General features: G+C 44.0%; 1 protein-coding gene and 1 non-coding gene across 3 annotated transcripts in view; both read right to left on the bottom strand.

Annotated features, from left to right (window-relative positions):
- Positions 1–3,375: 3,375 nt before the first annotated feature.
- LOC102285099 (tyrosine-protein phosphatase non-receptor type substrate 1) overlaps positions 3,376–20,426 on the bottom strand; it is a 39,371-nt gene continuing 22,320 nt past the window's right edge. The window contains exons 2-6 of one of the 2 annotated variants that reach the window (XM_070381345.1): positions 16,364–16,720; positions 11,522–11,842; positions 10,582–10,934; positions 5,806–5,905; positions 3,376–5,176 (exon numbers count right to left, since the gene is read on the bottom strand). In XM_070381345.1, the coding sequence (XP_070237446.1) occupies positions 5,855–5,905; positions 10,582–10,934; positions 11,522–11,842; positions 16,364–16,720 (1,082 nt within the window). In that variant the 3' untranslated portion in view covers positions 3,376–5,176; positions 5,806–5,854. The remainder of the gene's footprint in view (positions 5,177–5,805; positions 5,906–10,581; positions 10,935–11,521; positions 11,843–16,363; positions 16,721–20,426) is intronic. The other variant, XM_070381344.1, reaches the window with a different exon arrangement.
- On the bottom strand, positions 7,446–7,517 carry TRNAC-ACA (transfer RNA cysteine (anticodon ACA)). Its single transcript has one exon. It is a non-coding gene; the product is annotated as a tRNA-Cys (tRNA).

Here is a 20,426-nt window from a genome sequence, read left to right as displayed (position 1 = left end):
TGCCAAATAGAGACACAGAGACAGAGTTTGGGGTGAATTAGAAGAGAGTAGATTTTATTGCTTTGCCAGGCACCCACCCTGGAGAGGTTAGTGAGGAGTTTTATAGTGTTCATGGAGCAGAGTGTGATCAGCTCATGGACATTTCTTAGATTGGTTGGCATCACGGTGATGTTTCAAGCAGCATCAACCTTCTGGTTTCAATCAGTCGAGGGTCTATGTTCTTGTGGCCAACAGTTTGCATCTGAATGGGGGTCTGCTTCCTGTAAAAACAACTAGGAATGTGTATCAGGCCTTTTTCTACGTCTTTCTGGGAGCTGGGAGTTCAGTGACTCTGTTATGTGGCAGAATCCTAGTCTACATTTTTACCAGTCCCCCAGCTTATCAACTATTCTTTGGTTCTACATCTTCACATTTCCCAGTCATTAACTCTCGAGTCAACATTTTACTTCAAGAGACAAGGACACCACAGGGGCTTGTACATGGTTTCAGTGTTAAGACACAGGGGAATGCCATCTACAATTCAAGGAATATTTGAGGTACCAACTGGGAAGAGACCTGGAAAAGACTCTCCCTAAAGTTCATAGCAGCTTTATTTATACTTGCAAAAACTTGAAAACAACCCTGATGACCTTCAGTAGGTGAATTGATAAAGAAATTGATAAACCCAGATAAACAAATATTATTCAGAACTAAAAATGAGCTCTCAAGCCTTGACATAATGTGGAGGAATCTTAAATGCTATTAATAACTGAAAGCAAAAATCTACATGCTTCATGATTCCAACAATGTGACATTCTGGGAAAAGGCTCTACCCTCATAATCTAATTCCTTCCCAAAGACACACCACTGAACACCATCATCTCAGGGATCATATCTGAATATGTGAACTTTGAAGAGACACAAATATTCAGCCTATACCTGACTTCCTTAAGTTTTCCATAAGTTCTTGTCCTTTCCAACATCCCATGCTGGATACTGCACACATTTACTTGTCATGTCTCCTTAGGTTATTCTCAGTTGTTACACCTCTGACTTTCCTTGTTTTTGAATGAATATTGTTCAGATGTATTATCGGAAATCTCTCTAGTATTAGTGCAATTTGTCCAATACATTGCTCATAATTAAACTAGGGTTAAGGGCTTCAGGGAAGAAGATCCCAGAGGAAAAGTATCATTTTTTAAAATTAAATCTATATGACTTATGCCTATTGATACTGATTTCTGATTGGTGATGAACTCTTGCTGACCTGGCTAACTTATTTTTGTTAGATTCCCTACCTTGAAGTTATCTTTTTTCCTCTTTTCTTTCTGTCTTCTTTGGAAGGGAGTTACCAAGTGTAGCCCATACTTTAGGAGTGGTGAACTTGATTTTCCCTTCTTTAGACTGAAATATCTATTTGTACATAAATTTCTTGGGACTTTTCTGCACAGTAAACTTTTGGAGAGGGAGGTGGGAGGGTTCAGGATGAGGGGGACACATGTATACCCGTGGCCGACTCATGTTGATGGATGGCAAAAAAATCACAACATTGTAACTAAATTTACAATTTAATTTTACAATTAAAATTAATTAATAAAAATTTCCTCCATTTATTAATATATTAAATTATTTGTTTATACCAATATTGGCTCATATATATTTCTTTTATAACTTGGGCTATCATCTGTCTTAGTCTATTTGGGCCGTTGTCACAAAATGTCACAAGGCTTCCCAGGTGATTCAGTGGTAAAGAATCCACATACCAATGCAGGAGATGCAAAGGACTCAGGTTCAATCCGTGGTTCAGGAAGATCCCCTGGATGAGGAAATGGCCACCTACTCCAGTAAACTTGTCTGTAAAATTCCATGGACAGAGGAGCTTTCTGGGCTGTAAATCATGGGGTCGAAAAGAGTCAGACCCAACTGAGCACATGTGCACAGAATGAAACATCTCAGACTGAACAGCTCACAGCAGAAATTTATTGCTCATAGTTACGGAGGCTTGAAGTACCTGGTCAGGGTGGCAGCATGATTGGGTGAGGGTCTTCTTGGATGTCAGATTTCTCATTGTATCTTCACATGGCAGAAGATGCTAAGATACTGGATGTCTTTTTACAAGGGTACTAATCCCATGCATGAATGGAGAGCCCTCATAAAGTAATCACATTCCAAATGTGCCAGTTTGTAACAGGATCACCTTGGGCAATAGTATTCTAAAATGTGAGTTTTGAGGGGACGAAAACATTCAGAATGTGCATATATATATATATACACACATACATATGTATCTCCAATGCTTTATATATTTGTTGCTCAAATTGTTCCATCATTGACCATTAACACCTCTTTTCGTTGGTTCTGAGCCCCTTTGACAAACTCCAATCAATGATAGTTTTGCTTTTTCTGTATTCTTTTGGTTTTTAAATTTCTTGCTTTCTGAAGAATATTGAATTGATGATAGGATTTCTCAACACAAGAAGAGATTAGCCTTTGATGAAAGGACTTTAAAACACAAAATCCAAGTGACTGACTTAGGTAATTTTTATTTTGAAATCAGTATCTAGTAAAAACTAATTCAATCATTTATTAAATTAAATATTAACAGCCTAGTATGTTGCAGTCACTGTTTTGGCAACTGAGGATTCAGTCACTTCTCATTAGAACTGACGTTCTGTTTGAGGAAGAAACATTACATTTTGCATGGTGCATGAATTTCAGTTTAGTTGAATAGCACCAATCCCCCAACACACAGTTCAGATGTCATTTACCACAGGAAATTTGCTGTGAGCAATTGCATAAAGTACAACTTTGCTGCTAACTGTCCTGCAGACCACAAATCACTATGTGCTAATAGATGCTCATTGTAATCCATATCCATCATGTCCTTTCTTCAAACGTCTAGTTATTGGCCACTGTTACTCTGTTAGTTTAGGCAGAAACATCAAAATATGTACTTGTGTTGTCTCCCCTCGCCTAATGATAAATCTACATGACATTTACAAAAAAAAATCATAAAAAGGAATTGGCAGCAAAAATGAAAAGTGCAATGAAGAGATGAAAAATGATGCTGAAACTTATGTTCAAACTGAAAATTAATGGATTACAGAAGAAATAGCTGACCATGGAAGTAGTAACTTTATACTGTTAGAAAAATTTCAGATATACGCAGTGAGAAGAACTTAGCGAAGGCCAGCTTACCACGTAAATGAGGAAACTGGTGGTGAGGGACCAAGAGTGAAGATATCCCAGAGGAAGTGAGATCAGCAAGTTAAACAAAGTCTCATAAAGATTTCACAGCACTGAGAGTACAAGGCATATCATGTCCAAAACTGATCCAAACATAGCAAGGAGCTTGATAATTCATCAAGTCATAAAAAAGATACTCTTTTTTAAAATAATTAATTAATTAATTAATTTTACTTTACAATATTGTATTGGTTTTGCCATACATTGACTTAAATCATTGTAAATTATACAAAAAGAAGTCAAGCACTGTTCAAACACTTTGGATAAGTTTTTATAAAGAAATAAGTTGTATTAATTCTCAGTGTTTCTAATTCGTCAAACTATATATTATTGGATTTACTTTAAAAAAATTTCTCCATATATTTAAAGATGACAGTAAGGTAGTTTTTAAGGTTTTGAAAGTAAATTTTAAAGATCATAGAATAATCATTATTTTTCCCATTGATTACTGAGATCATTGTCCATGATTCAGCGTACATAGTCATTTTAATGGTCCTTCTCTATGATGCACAGTTAGCACTTCCTACATCAGATGGTAAAAAGTTCTCAGGAAAAAATCAATCAGGTGAAGAGGCATGGACTGCCAGGGTGAGACGGAATCAATATTTTATACGGGGTGGTGTATGAAAGGTGCCTTTGATAAAGTGACATTTGAGCAGAGATCTGTAGGAAGAGAGAATGAACCACGCAGGTATATGAGGGAAGGGAGCAGAGGAGCAACAGGATTTGACTGACATTTCCAGAGAATCACTGTGCCTGAAATGGGAAAACCAGTTAGAGACCATAGCAATGGTGCAGGAAGAGAGAATGATGTCTGGGATCAGAGAGTAGAGATGGGCATGAGAATGGGCAGATTCTTACCCACTGGAAAGAGCTCTGTGGTGTGCTAGAGGAGGCTTGGACTGATGAGAGCTGATATTTACATTTTGAGGAATTTTGCAAGCTAGTTGTTAATTTTGCTAACTTGAAATTAGCCACATTGGGAGTATTTACACCAAAAACTTGTAATGTACTATCAATCAAGCTTTTTTTTTCTTTTTTTTTACTGGTGTACATTGTTTTCAATTCATCAGAACCCCTGGTATTAGCAGAAGTGTCAGGATACAGTAATCAAGCATCTCTACTAGATGTGTTCATCAGGAATTCTTCAGGTTTCTACTTTTGAAATATAGAAAACCCACAAACAGTAAATTCATCCATAATCCCCTTATAATTTTTTTAATTGATTTATAAGATAAATAAAATTAACTTTTTTTCCCCACTCTCCCAATACCCTCCTTTTTTTTTCTTTTAAAAGTCAGTTATTAAAGATTTACCATCTCACCACTGAACATAACCATTTTGAATATCGGCTATAAAAGAAAGATAAATGAATGATGGGTCCAGTTTTCTGGACATGGTACGTTTTATGAGCAACAGGGTTGAGAAAGATGCACAATAATAGAAAAACTCCTCTTCCCACCACAGAGAGAAGAGGGGAGACTACTTTCCAGATTTGACAAGTGGGCCATTTAGACAATGGACAAGGAGAGTAATTTCTCTTAAAACAAAGATGAGGAATATTTGTACTGAAGAGGAAATAGAGAACCTCAGAGGATGAGGAGTTAGGTGAAAGCAGGAATCCAGAACAGAGTAACTCCTCAGTACAGGGTCCATTAATGTGTAGTCATGCAAGTCAGAGGTGAAGGATGAGAGATAACCTGTCTGCGTAGATCTATTTCTCACATTTCCAGAAGATGTCCTGAGTCAGTGCCCAGAGCTACTTTCCGTGACCCCTGCTCAAGACCACGTATGAAGACCCAGCTCAAGGAACACCGAGGACTGTGGGAAGGAGCTCAGGAGCAGGTATGCAGGTCTCATGGAGGGGAGGCATATGGAACATACCAGCTGGTCATTCTCTTAGGCTGGGCCCCTCAAGGAGGGAAGGAGGCTGTAGAGGCTGTGGTGGCACCTAGCAGCAAGGAAGGAGGGAGGTAGAAAACATGTTGATCCTTAATTATCTGCTCATCAATCAAAACATCTTCCTGCATGCTTCCCACATGCCCAGGTGTTCTCCTCCTGAATGCCTGTCCTAAGAGGATGGGTAGCCCCTGAGATAGGACTCTGCCTCCTCGGACTCCTCCCCTTTTCCTCAGGTGCTGGTACCCCCTCTCCAGCCCTTCCACTCCATCACACACAGAATCAGAGCAAGACACCCCTCAGAACAGCTGACCAAGGACTTCTCAACTTTACTAAAACGTGGATTCCTTTTGCCCCCAAATGCCTTAGAGTTCAAGTGATGTAGAAATGTGCTCCACTCAGCTTCCCTTCAATATAGCACTTTTTCGCTACTTCCTCCATAGAACTGCTAAGACGACGAAAACCCCAAGTCCAGCCCACATCCCCCAGGACTTCACACACCCCCTGGGAGTTGGGAATCTCTTAGAAGGAAACAGGATACTCCTGAGGGTATTGAGAGAGGTGTGTCACCTCTTAACTCCATGTGGGCTCTGACCCTGTGTGACCTGCAGGTTGTCCCCTTGATGACCTTGAGTCTTCGAGGACAGATCTTGTCCTGCCGTCCCTCCCACCCCAACTTACAGTCAGGCTCAACGCTTCCTGTGGACAAAGATGACAGACACACTGACCATCAGCAGCAGCTTGGGGCTGAGGAGGAGAACTGCCAGGAGAATCTCTGGGCCTGGCAATCAGGGGACAAGAAAATGATTAGAGGGATCACACAGGAGCCATTCTCAGGGGTCTTCACTTACTCTATCTGAGGCCATGTAGGCCCATCCCTACTCTGAGGCTTTGACTGTGTCCTGTTCTGGGCTCAGCTCAAGGCAGAAATCAGAGTACAAAGGTCATTCATTCATTCTCACTCACTGTCTACCAGACTGCAAGTGTCCTCTTTCTTATAGAGAAAATGCCAGAAGTAAAAATAACTGTGAGACAAGAGAAAATTCAACAGATCCTAGGGCACAATATCTCACTAGGTTGCAATCCCATCCTCAGCCAGCCACCTGGAAAACTGCAGGAGAAAGAGACAAGACAGATACAACAGGAACCCAGAGTTACTTCAACATACCACAAGTGATATTAAATTTGCCTAAATTTGAAAATACTGGAAAAGTGTCCTGCAGAGCAGTGCACAGATCATAGGAAGGGGATTCAATTTATGCTTGATTTAAAAGGGTTGACGGACTTCCCTGGTGGCTCAGATGGTAAAGCATCTGTCTATGATGCGGGAGACCGGGGTTCGATCCCTGGGTTGGGAAGATCCCTTGGAGAAGGAAATGGCAATCCACTCCAGTACTATTGCCTGGAAAATCCCATGGACAGAGGAGCCTGGTAGGCTACAGTCCATGGGGTCGCAAAGAGTTGGACACGACTGAGCGACTTCACATTCGTTAAAAGGGTTGACACAGAATCTCCAGAATGTGTGCATATATTATTACATATGTCACAAGGGATGATCAGTAGTGATCAAGTCAAGAATCTTGAGATGGCACATTATCTTGGATTTTCCAAGTAGAGCCCATGTGATCACAAAGATTCTTATAAGTAAAAGACGGAGGCGGGACAATTGGAAAAGGAGATGTGATGTCAGAAGCAGAGGTCAGAGTGATGTGGGGCCCTTTGCCAAGGAGTGTGGGCACCTCTGGGAGCTGAAAATGGCAAGGAAATGGACTCTCCCCTACAGCCTTCAGAAGGAACTTCAGAAGGAGTTCTCTGTAGGAGAACTCTGGTCTACAATAGCTGGCCTATTGTAGATTTCTGCCTGCTCCAACTGTATGAGGGCTTCCCAGGTGGCACTAATGGTAAAGAACCTGCCTGTCAATGCAGGAGATGTAAAAGATCTCCTTGGTCAGGAAGATCCCCTGGAGGAGGGCATGGCAATCCACTCTAGTATTCTTGCCTGGAAGAGGAGTCTGGTGGGCTACAGTCCATAGGGTTGCAAAGAATCAGACACAATTGAAGTGGCTTAACACACACACAACGCACATTAAATCACTAAACACGGTAGTTACTTACAGTGACTATTGGAACTTAATTCAAGGAGAGATGTGAATAAATGGGCAAGAAAGAAAGAAAGTGAAGTCACTCAGTCATGTCCGACTCTTTGCGACCCCATGGACTGTAGCCTACCACGCTCCTCTGTCCATTTTCCAGACAAGAGTACTGGAGATTTTCCAGGCAAGAGTACTGGAGTGGGTTGCCATTTCCTTCTCCAGAGGATCTTCCCAACCCAGGGATCGAACCTGGGTCTCCTGCATTGTAGGCAGACGCTTTACCATCTGAGCCACCAGGGAAGTCAATTAAAAAAAAAATGGACAGGAACGAGTTAAAATATATAACATCTGGGGAGAAGAGATGAAAAGGAGTGAAAAGTGTCATTTGGCAATTGAGTGGTGAAAGGAAAAAGAAAAAAGTAGGGCAAAGTATTTAGGTTCCTGAAAGACAAAATAGAATCAAGAAATTAGAGGACTCAGAACCTTTCTGCCTCTATCAAAACCAACCAACCAACCCAAAACTCCATTAACCTATTGGATTATTATGTACTGAGAGAAGAGAGGAACACCAGGCTGGAAATATTCTAAAAACACCCCAATTTCAAGGAAACGAGCAATAAGATGTGCATGCTCACAGGAGACCAACTCGAGCAGCAGCAGGATCACATGGGCATCTTACACTTTGCTCAAGCCTCACAACCTGGATGTCCCTGGAAGCATTTCCAGACTTGAGACCCAGCAGGCACGCTAGGTTAGGCACACTGCAGGACTGAGAAATGCCAGCCGTGGCCTGAGCCCCAGCACGAGACGGAAGTATTTCCAAGGTGCTCCGGGCAAGGAGGAGTGGATTCTTCTCTCCTGCTCACCCAGTTCAGTACAACTTGAACCCTAGAAATAACACAAGGGAAAAGCATAGCAGAACTCTGAGGTGGAAGAGGAGACAGACTGGCTAGAGACCCAGGTACTGGAGAAATTACCTAGTGGTCAGGCACCCAGGCCCACTCTCCTAACTCCCCAGCAAAAGAGGAGACCCAGGTGTGGCACCAGAAAAAAATGTCTAAACCAATAATCCTAGTTCCTTACTCAAGAAACAAGAAAAGAAGGACCAAAGTAAACCCAGAGCAAGCAGAGGGAAGGAAATCATAAAGAAGAAAAATCAGTGAAATTGAAAACAGAGAAACAATAAAGAAAATAACTGAAATAAAAGTTTCTTTTTAAAGACCAATAAAATTGAAAAACTTCCAGTATAACAGAGAAAGAAAAAAGGAAGAATGACACATTTCCACTATCAGAAATGAAACAGAGGACATCACTACAGACTCTGCAGATATCAAAATGTAATAAGGGAATACTATGAACAACCATAAGCTGAAACTCAACAGCATAGACACCATGGACCAAATACTTCAAAAAGCAAAAGCTATCACAGTTCACATAATATGAAATGAATACTTTAAATAGCCCTTAACAATTCTGATACATTTTCAAATTAAAAAAAGAAATAAAGATTCTCAAGGCCCAGATGGTGTCACAGGAAAATTTGACCATGCATTTACCGATGAATTAAAAGGCATTTTTGGTGAACAAAAAACAATGATAAAAGATATACTTAGAAAATTTAAAAGTATACCGCACTTTAAATGATATTAGGGGATTATTCGGAGAAGGCAATGGCACCCCACTCCAGCACTCTTGCCTGGAAAATCCCATGGATGGGGGAGCCTGGTGGGCTGCAGTCCATGGGGTCGCTAACAGTTGGATACAACTGAGCGGCTTCACTTTCACTTTTCACTTTCATGCATTGGAGAAGGAAATGGCAACCCACTCCAGTGTTCTTGCCTGGAGAATCCCAAGGATGGGGGAGCCTGGTGGGCTGCTGTCTATGGGGCTGCACAGAGTCAGACACAACTGAAGCGACTTAGCAGCAGCAGCAGCAGCAGGGGATTATTATTGATCATATTAAGTGTGTAAAGGTATTCACTTTGTAGAAAATCAGTGTCCTTAACCATATGACCACACAATCATGGGCTCCACTGACAACTATATATGCACTCAAGACTAAGTTATGAGGGGACACAATTTTACAACTTTTCTACATCTCTTGTTTAAGGGAAGTTGTTTGTTCTCCCAGCGCTCTCTTTATTCTTCCAGCAGGCAGGGACATGAGGCTTTCCTGGTGGCTCAGTGGTAAAGAATCTGCCTGCAATGCAGGAGACATGGTTTTGATCCCTGGGTTGGGAAGATCCCCTGGAGGAGGAAATGGGAACCCAGGCCAGTATTCTTGCTGGGACGATCTCATGGACAGAGGAGCCTTGGGGCCTAGAGTCGGTGGGATTGCAGAGTTGGACATGACTGAGTGACTATGCATGCATGACATGATGCATGATGCAGGGACATGGACACTGGGTGACCCATCAAGGACCCTGCAGATGAGGGCAACATCACAGAGAATGCTGGAAAGGACATGGGCTTTTAAAGTTCTTCTGGAACAAAGACTCTTGGAAACCTGACTTGACTCTCTCCACAAGTTATATTGAGCATATAAGACAAGTTTTACGTATAGAAAAAGGAACCCCACATGTCATTAGGACAATGCCTTGTTGAAGGGGAACTTGTCTCTACTTAACATAAGTCTGCTGTACAGGTTAGCGGTTCTTGTTCTCAGGAGCTCATTCATCTTGATTACTTTAGCCCACTCACCTGGATTAAAGACAACAAATCTTCAACAACCCCCCACCACTGCTTCCTGGGTCTCTTCTGTAAACTCAAAGCCCTCTGGGTGGCTGAAGCAGGAAAGGAGCTCACAGCTGAACTGATAGCTGCATTTGGTAAATGTGCAGTGAGCAAGTGTGATTGTTGCTTGTCTACTGTCACAAATCAGGAGACAAAGGAGCCCTTTTCAGTGCCCAGTCACCTGGGTGCCTGGTGCAATTCTAACTTCATGTCCTCAGGGTTCCTCTTCCAGAATTTCGCAGAGTAGTATTGGCAGAAGATGATGAGGTGACAATACTGATACAGATGGAACCATCAGGGATGACAGAGACTAGGCAGAGGTTAGAAAGAGCAAACAGGTGGGAGGTGGGCGGACAGGAATTATGAATACAATTACTGATAGTTGAAGAAAGCAACAGGCAGGACACTCTGAATAGAATGCTCCCTCTCCTTTCCTACTTTCTTTTTGCACATTTACATCAAAAGACCTATGAAGAATGTAACAAGACCTCAGCAGTGGTGGCTCTTTGAGTATGGGATTTGGGAGATGGGCGCTCACTTCAAAATTCCACTTTATATATCTATAGACATCTAGATTATTCTATTATTACTACTCTGAACATTTAAGAAAGATAATGTTTAAAAGCCATGCCATTTGGAGTGGGGGGGCTTCATCAGTGGTTCCACCTGTATCCTGGTCCTTCCGGGGAACAGAGGTCTCTGTGGAGTTTTTGGTGACTGCTGGCTGCCCATCATGCTCCACCTGGCAGGTGAACACCACAGCCTCCCTGTGGGCCGACGAATTCACCAGGAGCCAGCTCGTGTAGTTAAAGGTCCCATCTTTGTTCTCTATGAGGGTCGAGGCCGCTTCTGTTCGGGACATATTTCCATTCTCCAGCCAGGTCAGCTGTAGTTGCTGGGGGTAGAACTTGTTCACCAGGCAGGTGATGATGTTCACCTGATTTCCCGCCATGGGTTGTTGGGTAACCTCCAAGGTGGGTGGTACTGAAACAGATCAGGCAGAAGGTCTGACCTTATAAAACAGACAAGTCACAGGGGAGGGGCTGGATATCATCTCCCAGCACAGCAAGGGAGTCATCCAGGACAGAACATGGCAGGCAGCAGGTACTCAACACTGAGGACTCCTTGTTCATGAATGAAATCAGTAAACACAGTGCAGGGCGCACAATAAGTGCTCAAGAACGGGTAGCTCCTACTGGGGTTATAGTGGGTGAAATCAATAAGCTCAGCCCCTGACATGCAGTTCTAATATAATAATTGCAGCAAAATAAATAAAATCATCAAGCACTTAGAGGCCTGATTTATAGGAGGTACTCAGTAATTGGAGATACTGTTGGTAAAGAAAAGGAATCTACTTAGCACAGTGCTTGGCACATGGCAGGTATACATCTGGCAGCTGCCATTAAACCAGCAGTGAGTGGCCAGCTCATCTAGGAGTCTGGTGATCAGGCAGGGCTATAAGGAAGTAAATTCCAGGCAATTCAAGGCTTGGAGCAAAAATCAGGCAGGAGGAGGAGGCTCTGGGGTCTTGGGGGCAGGTGTGATCTTGGACTAGTACGAGGGGCACCTACCTCGGATGGTCTTAGACAAACTGGCAGTCCCACGGAGAGGAGGGCTCCCCTGCAGGGTGACATGGGCTACCTCACAGCTGACCTGGGAGTGAACATCCCCTGGGGCCAATAGCAACTCAGTTGTGCTGGTGATGCTGTAGGAAACACCATCTTCCTCTGGGTCCACACTGGTCTGGGAGGCTGAGAGCTCATTGCCATTTTTGAACCATTTCAGGGAGATGTTTCTGGGGGAGAAGCCGTGGGATGTGCAGGTGAAGCTCACTGTCTGCTCAGGTGTGGCCCTCACTGCAGGGCCAGATACCATGGGAGGAGAGGGCTTGGCTACAAAAGGAACATTTACAAACAATGAACATGATTGTAATTATCATCACTAATGATAAGTGTGCAACAATGGTAAGAAACTTATATATATTATATTTTAATTCTTCAGCTAGTTCTGGGAGGGCAGTGTCATCGTCCTCATCTCAGCGAGGAGACACTGAGATTCCCAGGATGAGCTCTGTGTGTGGGCAAGGGTTACATGGAATCCCAGGTCGGAGTTCAGAGTCCACCTTCTCACAACTGCCAGGTGATTTCCCACCAATCTGGGCCCGGGAACAAAAGCGCTGCTTGGACTCACTCTCCAAGTAACTGTTCCCAACGAGGCTCCCCTGGAAAACTTAACTACCTTCAGAGAAGTGTTCATAGAAGTAAATGCAGGGGAAATGGGGCAGGGGCGGGGATAGCAGGACCACGTGGAAGCTGAACCAGACTGCCCAGTTAATGGGAGGTGTGGCCGTGGCATCTCCTAGCTCCCCATCTGCGAAAGGGGACAGCAGGCATTTCCCTTTCTGGGATTGCAGTGAGGTTTAAATCAGGCATTTCTTCTGTGAGTATAACACAAGATAGTTTACAAAACTAAACACAGGTCTATCTTAAACCCAAACTTTGTATTCAGAGCTGTCCCTTCAGGTGTCTGTGAATTTACTCCATAATTTTCATTCTTTCCATTAATATTCCAGGAGGAATAATGTGCTGATTCCAGAGTTTCAAAGTAAGAAGGCAATGAGATGTTTTTCTGAATATGGGTTTTTCTCTTGGGTTAGTTTTGGGTTGAAAACAAAAGATCATTGAGTGCTGAGCAGCCAAAGGTGGTTAATTTCCTAATCATTCCTGAATCAGAAGAAACATAGACACAGGCCTTAGAAGCAGGCAGAAGCATCTCCCGTGTCCTGAAAAAGTACACAAATCAGCCAATAAAAGTGAGGGTGATTTCTCCCTGTGTAGGGTGCTGGAGGGTGTCTCCAAATTGTTCATTATCACCCAACGTCTCCTGTAAAAGTTCACAGACAGCAAATGTTACAGATATTTTCATTTTTAAGCATTTAACTTTCTTCCTAAATTGCATCAAACATTTGAGGACACAGTGAGGAGATATTACTTGAATATGTTGAGTCATAAAAACACCAGCATCCTGGATGCCTCCAATGGGAGAAGATGCTGTGAAACTTATTGACAGTTTCTTCAGAGCATAAAGATGGGCCGATTTCTCTAGGACCCTCAGCTATTTAACCCTTGCATCAGTACTGAGGGGGAGGGCTGAGAGTGGCTTCACTGACAGGACAAAGCTCAGGGAGGAAGCAGCTGACTAAGGACACTCATCAAGAAATGTTCAGAGCTCATCTCAGCAGGACTGATTGATTTTAAAGGCTTAGTTCTTTATCTTTGAGCTTCAATGTCTGATTCCATACGACGTGGACAATAGCTCCACCTGGTAAGATAAGTGAGGATGTTTGTAAACCACAGAGCCTGCATATAATGCGTGCTTAATTAATAGCACCTATGATTGTTATAACATCTGTGTGTGCGTGCTTAGTCACTCCAGTCATGACCAACTCTAACCCACACCATTCCGGGCTTCCTAGACCCTCTCCAGTCATCATAGACCCCTGAAAGGTAGTATGATCACCACCATTTCGCAGACGGGGAAACTGAGGACTAGAGGGAACTGTGAGACGTGCCCAGGACTGCAAAGGTGGGAGGCCAGCACCATCGCTCCCTGAGGGGCTCTCCTTTCACCAGGTCATTCTGCCCTCAGGACACCCTGCAAAGGTGGTGTGATCATCCTTTCTACAGGTGAGGGAGGGGGTGCCCAGCACAGGGAACTGTGTCTCAGCCTTGAAATAAGACCTCAGTTGCAGAATTCCCTATGCTGTGCTGATTTAGACAGAGCACCTCCAATCCTTCCAACTCTCCTAAAAGGAGACCATGAGGATCACCATTTTATAGATGAGAAAACCGAGGCTGAGAGGAATGAAGGGACTCTTACCACTCCACTGTGTCCCAGGAGTATCTCCTGCCACCTCCGAGGTTTCATGTCCACCAGCAGAGCAAGTGCCCACCCTCAGGAGCCTCCACACTGACCACCACCCTCCCCTTTTCCCTCAGATTCCTGACTTCCAGCGACTACAGGGAGGAGAGACCTCTGAGGGCCAAGGGCTGGGGGCCCTGTAGCAACAAGGAAAGACATGGGCTCCTGACGCCTGAGTCTAGAACAGGAACTCTTGCTCACGCGGGGCCCTCATTACCCTCGAGGGAACACCTCCCCCTCCTCATCCTCAGTCTGCAGAGCCAGGAGTGGGCGTGTCCGGTGCTGCTGGGTTTGCAGTGGCCCTTCTGGACTCTGTCCACACTCACCTTCCCGGGCCTGCTCCACAGGGGCCTGGTGAAGGGGCACCATCACAACAGTGGGCAGAATAAAAGATTCCTGATGCTGCTAAGTGTGCTGAGCCCTGACTTTTAGGAATATTTCAGCATATCATGAGACACTGCAGCATTTATCTAATCTGGTTTGTAAAGCTAGCCATGCTTCCCACATGAGACTTTTTAAAAATGCTTATTGCTGAAGAACAGAAAAATACAAGAGTTAACAGGAGAGTTTTCTCCACATTTTGACAGGCACAGCAGGGGGTGCAGATAGCAGAGCTGTAAGTCAGGTGCTTAGGGTTCAACCCTGGCTCCCCTACCTGCCCACCAGCCAGGTCCCCTCTCTGAGCCTCAGTGTTCTCATCTGTAAAGGGAAAACAGATGAGCCCCTCCCCCAGACACTGGTTATAAGAAGTAAACACCATGAAGAAGATTCAGCACCGGACGGGCTGCGGCTCCCCTCCCCTCCCTCCTTTCTCACCCAGGGAATCATCTGGGCCGGCGGCCTGGGGAAGAGGATGAGCAGCCCTGGGAGCCAGCAGATCTGAGAGGTGGGGGAGCCACTTACTAGCTGTATTGAGACTGAGCAGGGACCCACCGTCTGGGAAATTTAGTAATATCTTCAAAATCAGGATAAAGCCACCTGCCCTGCTGATGTCTGGAGGTTTGGGGAGATTCATTTGCTACCATGACTAGGAGGGAAATTAGGCAATATCATCACACAAATTAAAACCCACATACCCTGATCTAGCAATGCCACTTCCAGTGGGTATTTCTCCTCTGAGGAGAGTCACACATGAAAAGGTTATCTCTTCAGCGCTGTTTCAGTAGCCCAAGGTTAGGAACAACTTAGTGTCCATCAACAGTACGGTAAATGATGCTGTCTCCATATCCTGAGTATTAAGTGACTACTGAAGCACAGGGCAGCTCTAGGTGCTGATATGGAATGAGAGATTCGAGATCATGTGGCTGGAAGTAGGGAGAGTTTTCCAGTCACCTCAGGCTCAGAGTCTGAATGTGAGGGGCTTTCTGAACCTTTGGGAAACAATGCCTGTTCCATGATTAATTCAAGGAGCTTTTATTCTGCAACTTCTATGTGCCAGGTTCTTCCATGAAACGAGTTCCAATGCTGGCACAGGAAGGAGACTGACCTTGAATCAGATTGGGCTCCTGATGGATTGCCCTCACTGACCATGTGGTTGTGGTTTGGGCCCCTGTCATCTCTTTGTATAGATGGGGATCTATACATGTGGGCTTGGGAGGATGGTAGTATCTAAAGGTACTTCCACTGTTGACAGTCCAGGATTCAGGAGTTAGAAAGAGGATCCAGGATCTTTGTCAGAACACTCTAAATGAGCATCTTTGCTACCTCAATGGGGCTTCTCCTAAGTCACCCACAAGGGGAACCTATTCCCTGGGGAGGGACATTCTGGGATGACGCAGCTCTGCTGGGAGTCTTCAGTGACTGTGTGAGTCAGTCCCCGAATCACAGGAGGGTTTTCTCAACAGATTCCCAGGAAATACCCAACCTCTAGGCTTCTCCTCCAAGCAGGGCCATCAGAGCCTGTGCCATTGGAATTCTTCTCAGTATAGCATTCTGAAGAGAAAATAAGGAAACACATTTCCCCTCCGTGCCTTGGATGGATTTCTCCTCTTTAGGAGGGAAGAGGACATAAGCTTCATGGGAGAAGAGCCCCTGTTTTGTTCACTGCTTATTCCACCGCATCCAGAGCAAGGTCTGGCACACAGTAGGTGCTCAGTAACTGCGGAATGAGGAGAAGACTTTGCGACACTGAGGGGAGCACTCTCTGGAAGTGCGAGGTGATACTTGGCCTGTGGCAGGGCAAGTCACTCAGACTCTCAGTTCCCTCATCCCTGGAACCAAAGCCTGGGCAAGATGGAGAAGACTGTGGGCTGTGGAGCCAGGCAGACTGGCCTCCTGCCTTTCCTGACCTTTACCAGCCATGGGGCCTTGAGCAAATAGCACGACCCCAACAGGCTTCAACTTCCCTGATCTGTAGAAGAGAGTGAAATTATACTATGTCCAGAACATGAATAAGCACCCACTGCTGCACCTGATTTTTTTTTTCCCCAAAAGAGTGGAGAGCATTCCTATTGACATTTTATCATAGTCCAGGGGACAAAGGCCATACTCACCGCTCACAGTGAGATGAGTGCCTGGTCCAGACTTAAACTCCACGTCACCACGTTCTCCTTTCCGGAACCTCACACAGTAGTAGACACCAGAGTCTGCTGGGGTGATGTTACTGATGCGGATGGAAAAGTCCATGTTGTTTCTCTTTGTGGTATCTGCAACATTTGTTACTCTGGGGGAGACATCTCCTTTTTGACTGTAGATTAACTCCCGACCTGGCCCAGTTCCCCTGAACCACTTGATGGGCCCCACAGGGCTCAGGGAGGTCACGGTGCAGTGCAGAGTGGCCGTCTCTCCTGCTGCAACTGACACTGACCTCTCAGGCTGAATCACCTGCAGCTCCCCGTCACCTGCCACTCCTAGAGGAAGAGACAAAGCAGTTATTTATTCATCCTGATGTGATCCTATGTGTTTTCTTCAGTATGTATCAACAACAGGTTTTATTGACTTAGTGCACCATGAGCCAGCCTTGAACTCAGCTCATTGCCTGTACAATTGCATGTGACCTATACCATGAGCCTGTAATGTAAGATACTAATATAAGAGAGGAACCGAGGCACAGAGGGGTCAAATGATGTGGCAGAGAATGGGATTGAGTACTTGAGCCCTCTTTGGATGTGTCAAGCTACACCAAATATTTCTGGCTCTTCTTTTTGTTGCCTCATGGAGTGTCACACTTCTAACCTTTGCATTAACTGGAACCACATGTCTTTTTTAGACCACTGAGTTGTGAGAAGTGATGGATGTATTTTGTAGGCTATTTATTTATTTATTTTTCTTTTGTTTATTATTATTATTTTTTTTACTTTACAATATTGTATTGGTTTTGCCATACATCAACATACATCCGCCACGGGTGTACACATGTTCCCCATCCTGAACCCCCCTCCCACCTCCCTCCCCATACCATCCCTCTGTGTCATCCCAGTGCACCAGCCCCAAGCTTCCTGTATCCTGCATCGAACCTGGATTGGTGATTCGTTTCTTATATGATATTATACATGTTTTAATGCCATTCTCCCAAATCATCCCCCCTCCCTCTCCCACAGAGTCCAAAAGACTGTTCTATACATCTGTGTCTCTTTGGCTGTCTCATATACAGGGTTATTGTTACCATCTTTCTCAATTCCATATATATGCATTAGTATACTGTATTGGTGTTTTTCTTTCTGGCTTACTTCACTCTGTATAATAGGCTCCAGTTTCATCCACCTCATTAGAACTGATTCAAATGTATTCTTTTTAATGGCTGAGTAATACTCCATTGTGTATATGTACCACAGCTTTCCTATCGATTCATCTGCTGATGGACATCTAGGTTGCTTCCATGTCCTGGCTATTGTAAACAGTGCTGTGATGAACACTGGGGTACACGTGCCTTGTAGGCTATTTATTTAATGAGAAAAGTTTTATGAAACAACTTCTTTCTTCCCCAGAGATCCACATTCTCATGATGGGATTGGCTCCAACAACCTGGTTACGTAAGTGACAGTGATGAGCAGAGCTCCCAATACAGAATGCACATTTAGTTCAAGAAGAAAGTAAAACATTGTTTGAAGTCCCTGGGATTTTATCCCAATGACATGAGTGAGTGAGTGAAAGTTGCTCAGTCATGTCTGACTCTTTGCAACCCCATGGAATAGTCCATGGAATTCTCCAGGCCATAATACTGGAGTGGGTAGCTGTTCCCTTCTCCAGGGGTCTTCCCAACCCAGGGATTGAACCCAGGCCTCCCACATTGCAGGCAGATTCTTTACCAGCTGAGCCACCAGGGAAGCCCTCCAATGACATAGTCATGTTAAATTAGTTACCTTAGGCTACTGTAATAAACTGTCAAAAATTTAGTGTCTTAAAATGATAATTCTGGATGTCAAAGACCAAAAATGGTATTACTGGACTAAAATCAAGGAGTCAGCTGGGTTACATTTCTGGAGGCTGTGATCAGTGCCTCTCCAAATTCTTGAGATTGTCTACACTCCTTTCTTCATGGTTTCCATCCTCTTATGACTCTAGTAGTGCTTCCATTGTCCCTTGTCCTTCTCTAATTTTGGATTTCCTGTCTCCTTCTTACCAGATTATATTAGGCTCACACTGATAATCTAGGATATTCTCCCCATAGCAAGAGTCTTAACTTAATTCACTTTCACAAACTCTCTTTTGCCACATAAAATAAAATGGTCATAGATGAGTATTAGGACATGGATCACTTTGGGGAACACTATTCTTTATTATTTGTTTACTTGATTTATACCTTTTTAAAACTGCTGTGGGTTAGGGTTAGCTTCCTTGATGGATCAGTGGCAAAGAATCTGCTGGTCAAGCAGAAGATGCAGAATTGATCCCTGGTTGGGGAAGATACCCTGGAGAAGGAAATGGGAACCCGCTTCAGTATTCTTATCTGGGAAACCGGATGGACATGGGAGCCTGGCAGGCTATACAGTCCATGGGGTTGCAAAAGAGTCAGACGTGACTTAGTAACTAAACCACAATTGTTGATTTACAATGTTGGGTTGATTTCTGCTGTACAGAAAATGACTCAGTTAAGGCAATGCCAAAGAATGCTCAAACTACCGCACAATTGCACTCATCTCACACGCTAGTAAAGTAATGCTCAAAATTCTCCAAGCCAGGCTTCAGCAATATGTGAACCGTGAACTTCCTGATGTTCAAGCTGGTTTTAGAAAAGGCAGAGGAACCAGAGATCAAATTGCCAACATCTGCCGGATCATGGAAAAAGCAAGAGAGTTCCAGAAAAACATCTTTTTCTGCTTTATTGACTATGCCAAAGCCTTTGACTGTGTGGATCACAATAAACTGTGGAAAATTCTGAAAGAGATGGAAATACCAGACCACCTGATCTGCCTCTTGAGAAATTTGTATGCAGGTCAGGAGGCAACATTTAGAACTGGACATGGAACAACAGACTGGTTCCAAATACGAAAAGGAGTTCGTTAAGGCTGTATATTGTCACCCTGCTTATTTAACTTACATGCAGAGTACATCATGAGAAACGCTGGACTGGAAGAAACACAAACTGGAATCAAGATTGCCAGGAGAAATATCAATAACCTCAGATATGCAGATGACACCACCCTTATGGCAGAAAGTGAAGAGGAACTAAAAAGCCTCTTCATGAAAATGAAAGTGGAGAGTGAAAAAGTTGGCTTAAAGCTCAACATTCAGAAAACAAAGATCATGGCATCCGGTCCCACCACTTCATGGGAAATAGATGGGGAAACAGTGGAAACAGTGTCAGACTTTATTTTTCTGGGCTCCAAAATCACTGCAGATGGTGATTGCAGCCATGAAATTAAAAGACACTTACTCCTTGGAAGGAAAGTTATGACCAATCTAGATAGCATATTCAAAAGCAGAGACATTACTTTGCCAACAAAGGTTCGTCTAGTCAAGGCTATTGTTTTTCCTGTGGTCACGTATGGATGTGAGAGTTGGACTGTGAAGAAGGCTGAGCTTTTGAATTGATGCTTTTGAACTGTGGTGTTGGAGAAGACTCTTGAGAGTCCCTTGGACTGCAAGGAGATCCAACCAGTCCATTCTGAAGGAGATCAGCCCTGGGATTTCTTTGGAAGGAATGATGCTAAAGCTGAAACTCCAGTACTTTGGCCACCTCATGCGAAGAGTTGACTCATTGGAAAAGATGGGAGGGATTGGGGGCAGGAGGAGAAGGGGACGACAGAGGATGAGATGGTTGGATGGCATCGTTGACTCGATGGACATGAGTCTGAGTGAACTCCGGGAGTTGGTGATGGACAGGAAGGCCTGGCGTGCTGCGATTCATGGGGTCACAAAGAGTCAGACACGTCTGAGTGACTGATCTGATCTGATCTGATACACATATATACATTCTTTTTTTTAATATATTCTTTTCCATTTTGGTGTATCACAGGATACTGAATACAGCTCTCCATGCTATAGAGAAGGACCTTGTTGTTTATCCATACCATACACAATACCTTACCATCCCCCTATGCTCTCCCCCTGGCAACCACAAGTCTGTTTTCTACTCCAGCATGTCAGTTGCTGTTTCACAGACAGGTTCTCATT

The sequence above is a fragment of the Bos mutus genome, chromosome 13 (assembly GCF_027580195.1).
Source record: "Bos mutus isolate GX-2022 chromosome 13, NWIPB_WYAK_1.1, whole genome shotgun sequence".
Lineage (NCBI taxonomy): Eukaryota > Metazoa > Chordata > Mammalia > Artiodactyla > Bovidae > Bos > Bos mutus.
This window is presented reverse-complemented; position numbering and strand designations above follow the sequence as displayed.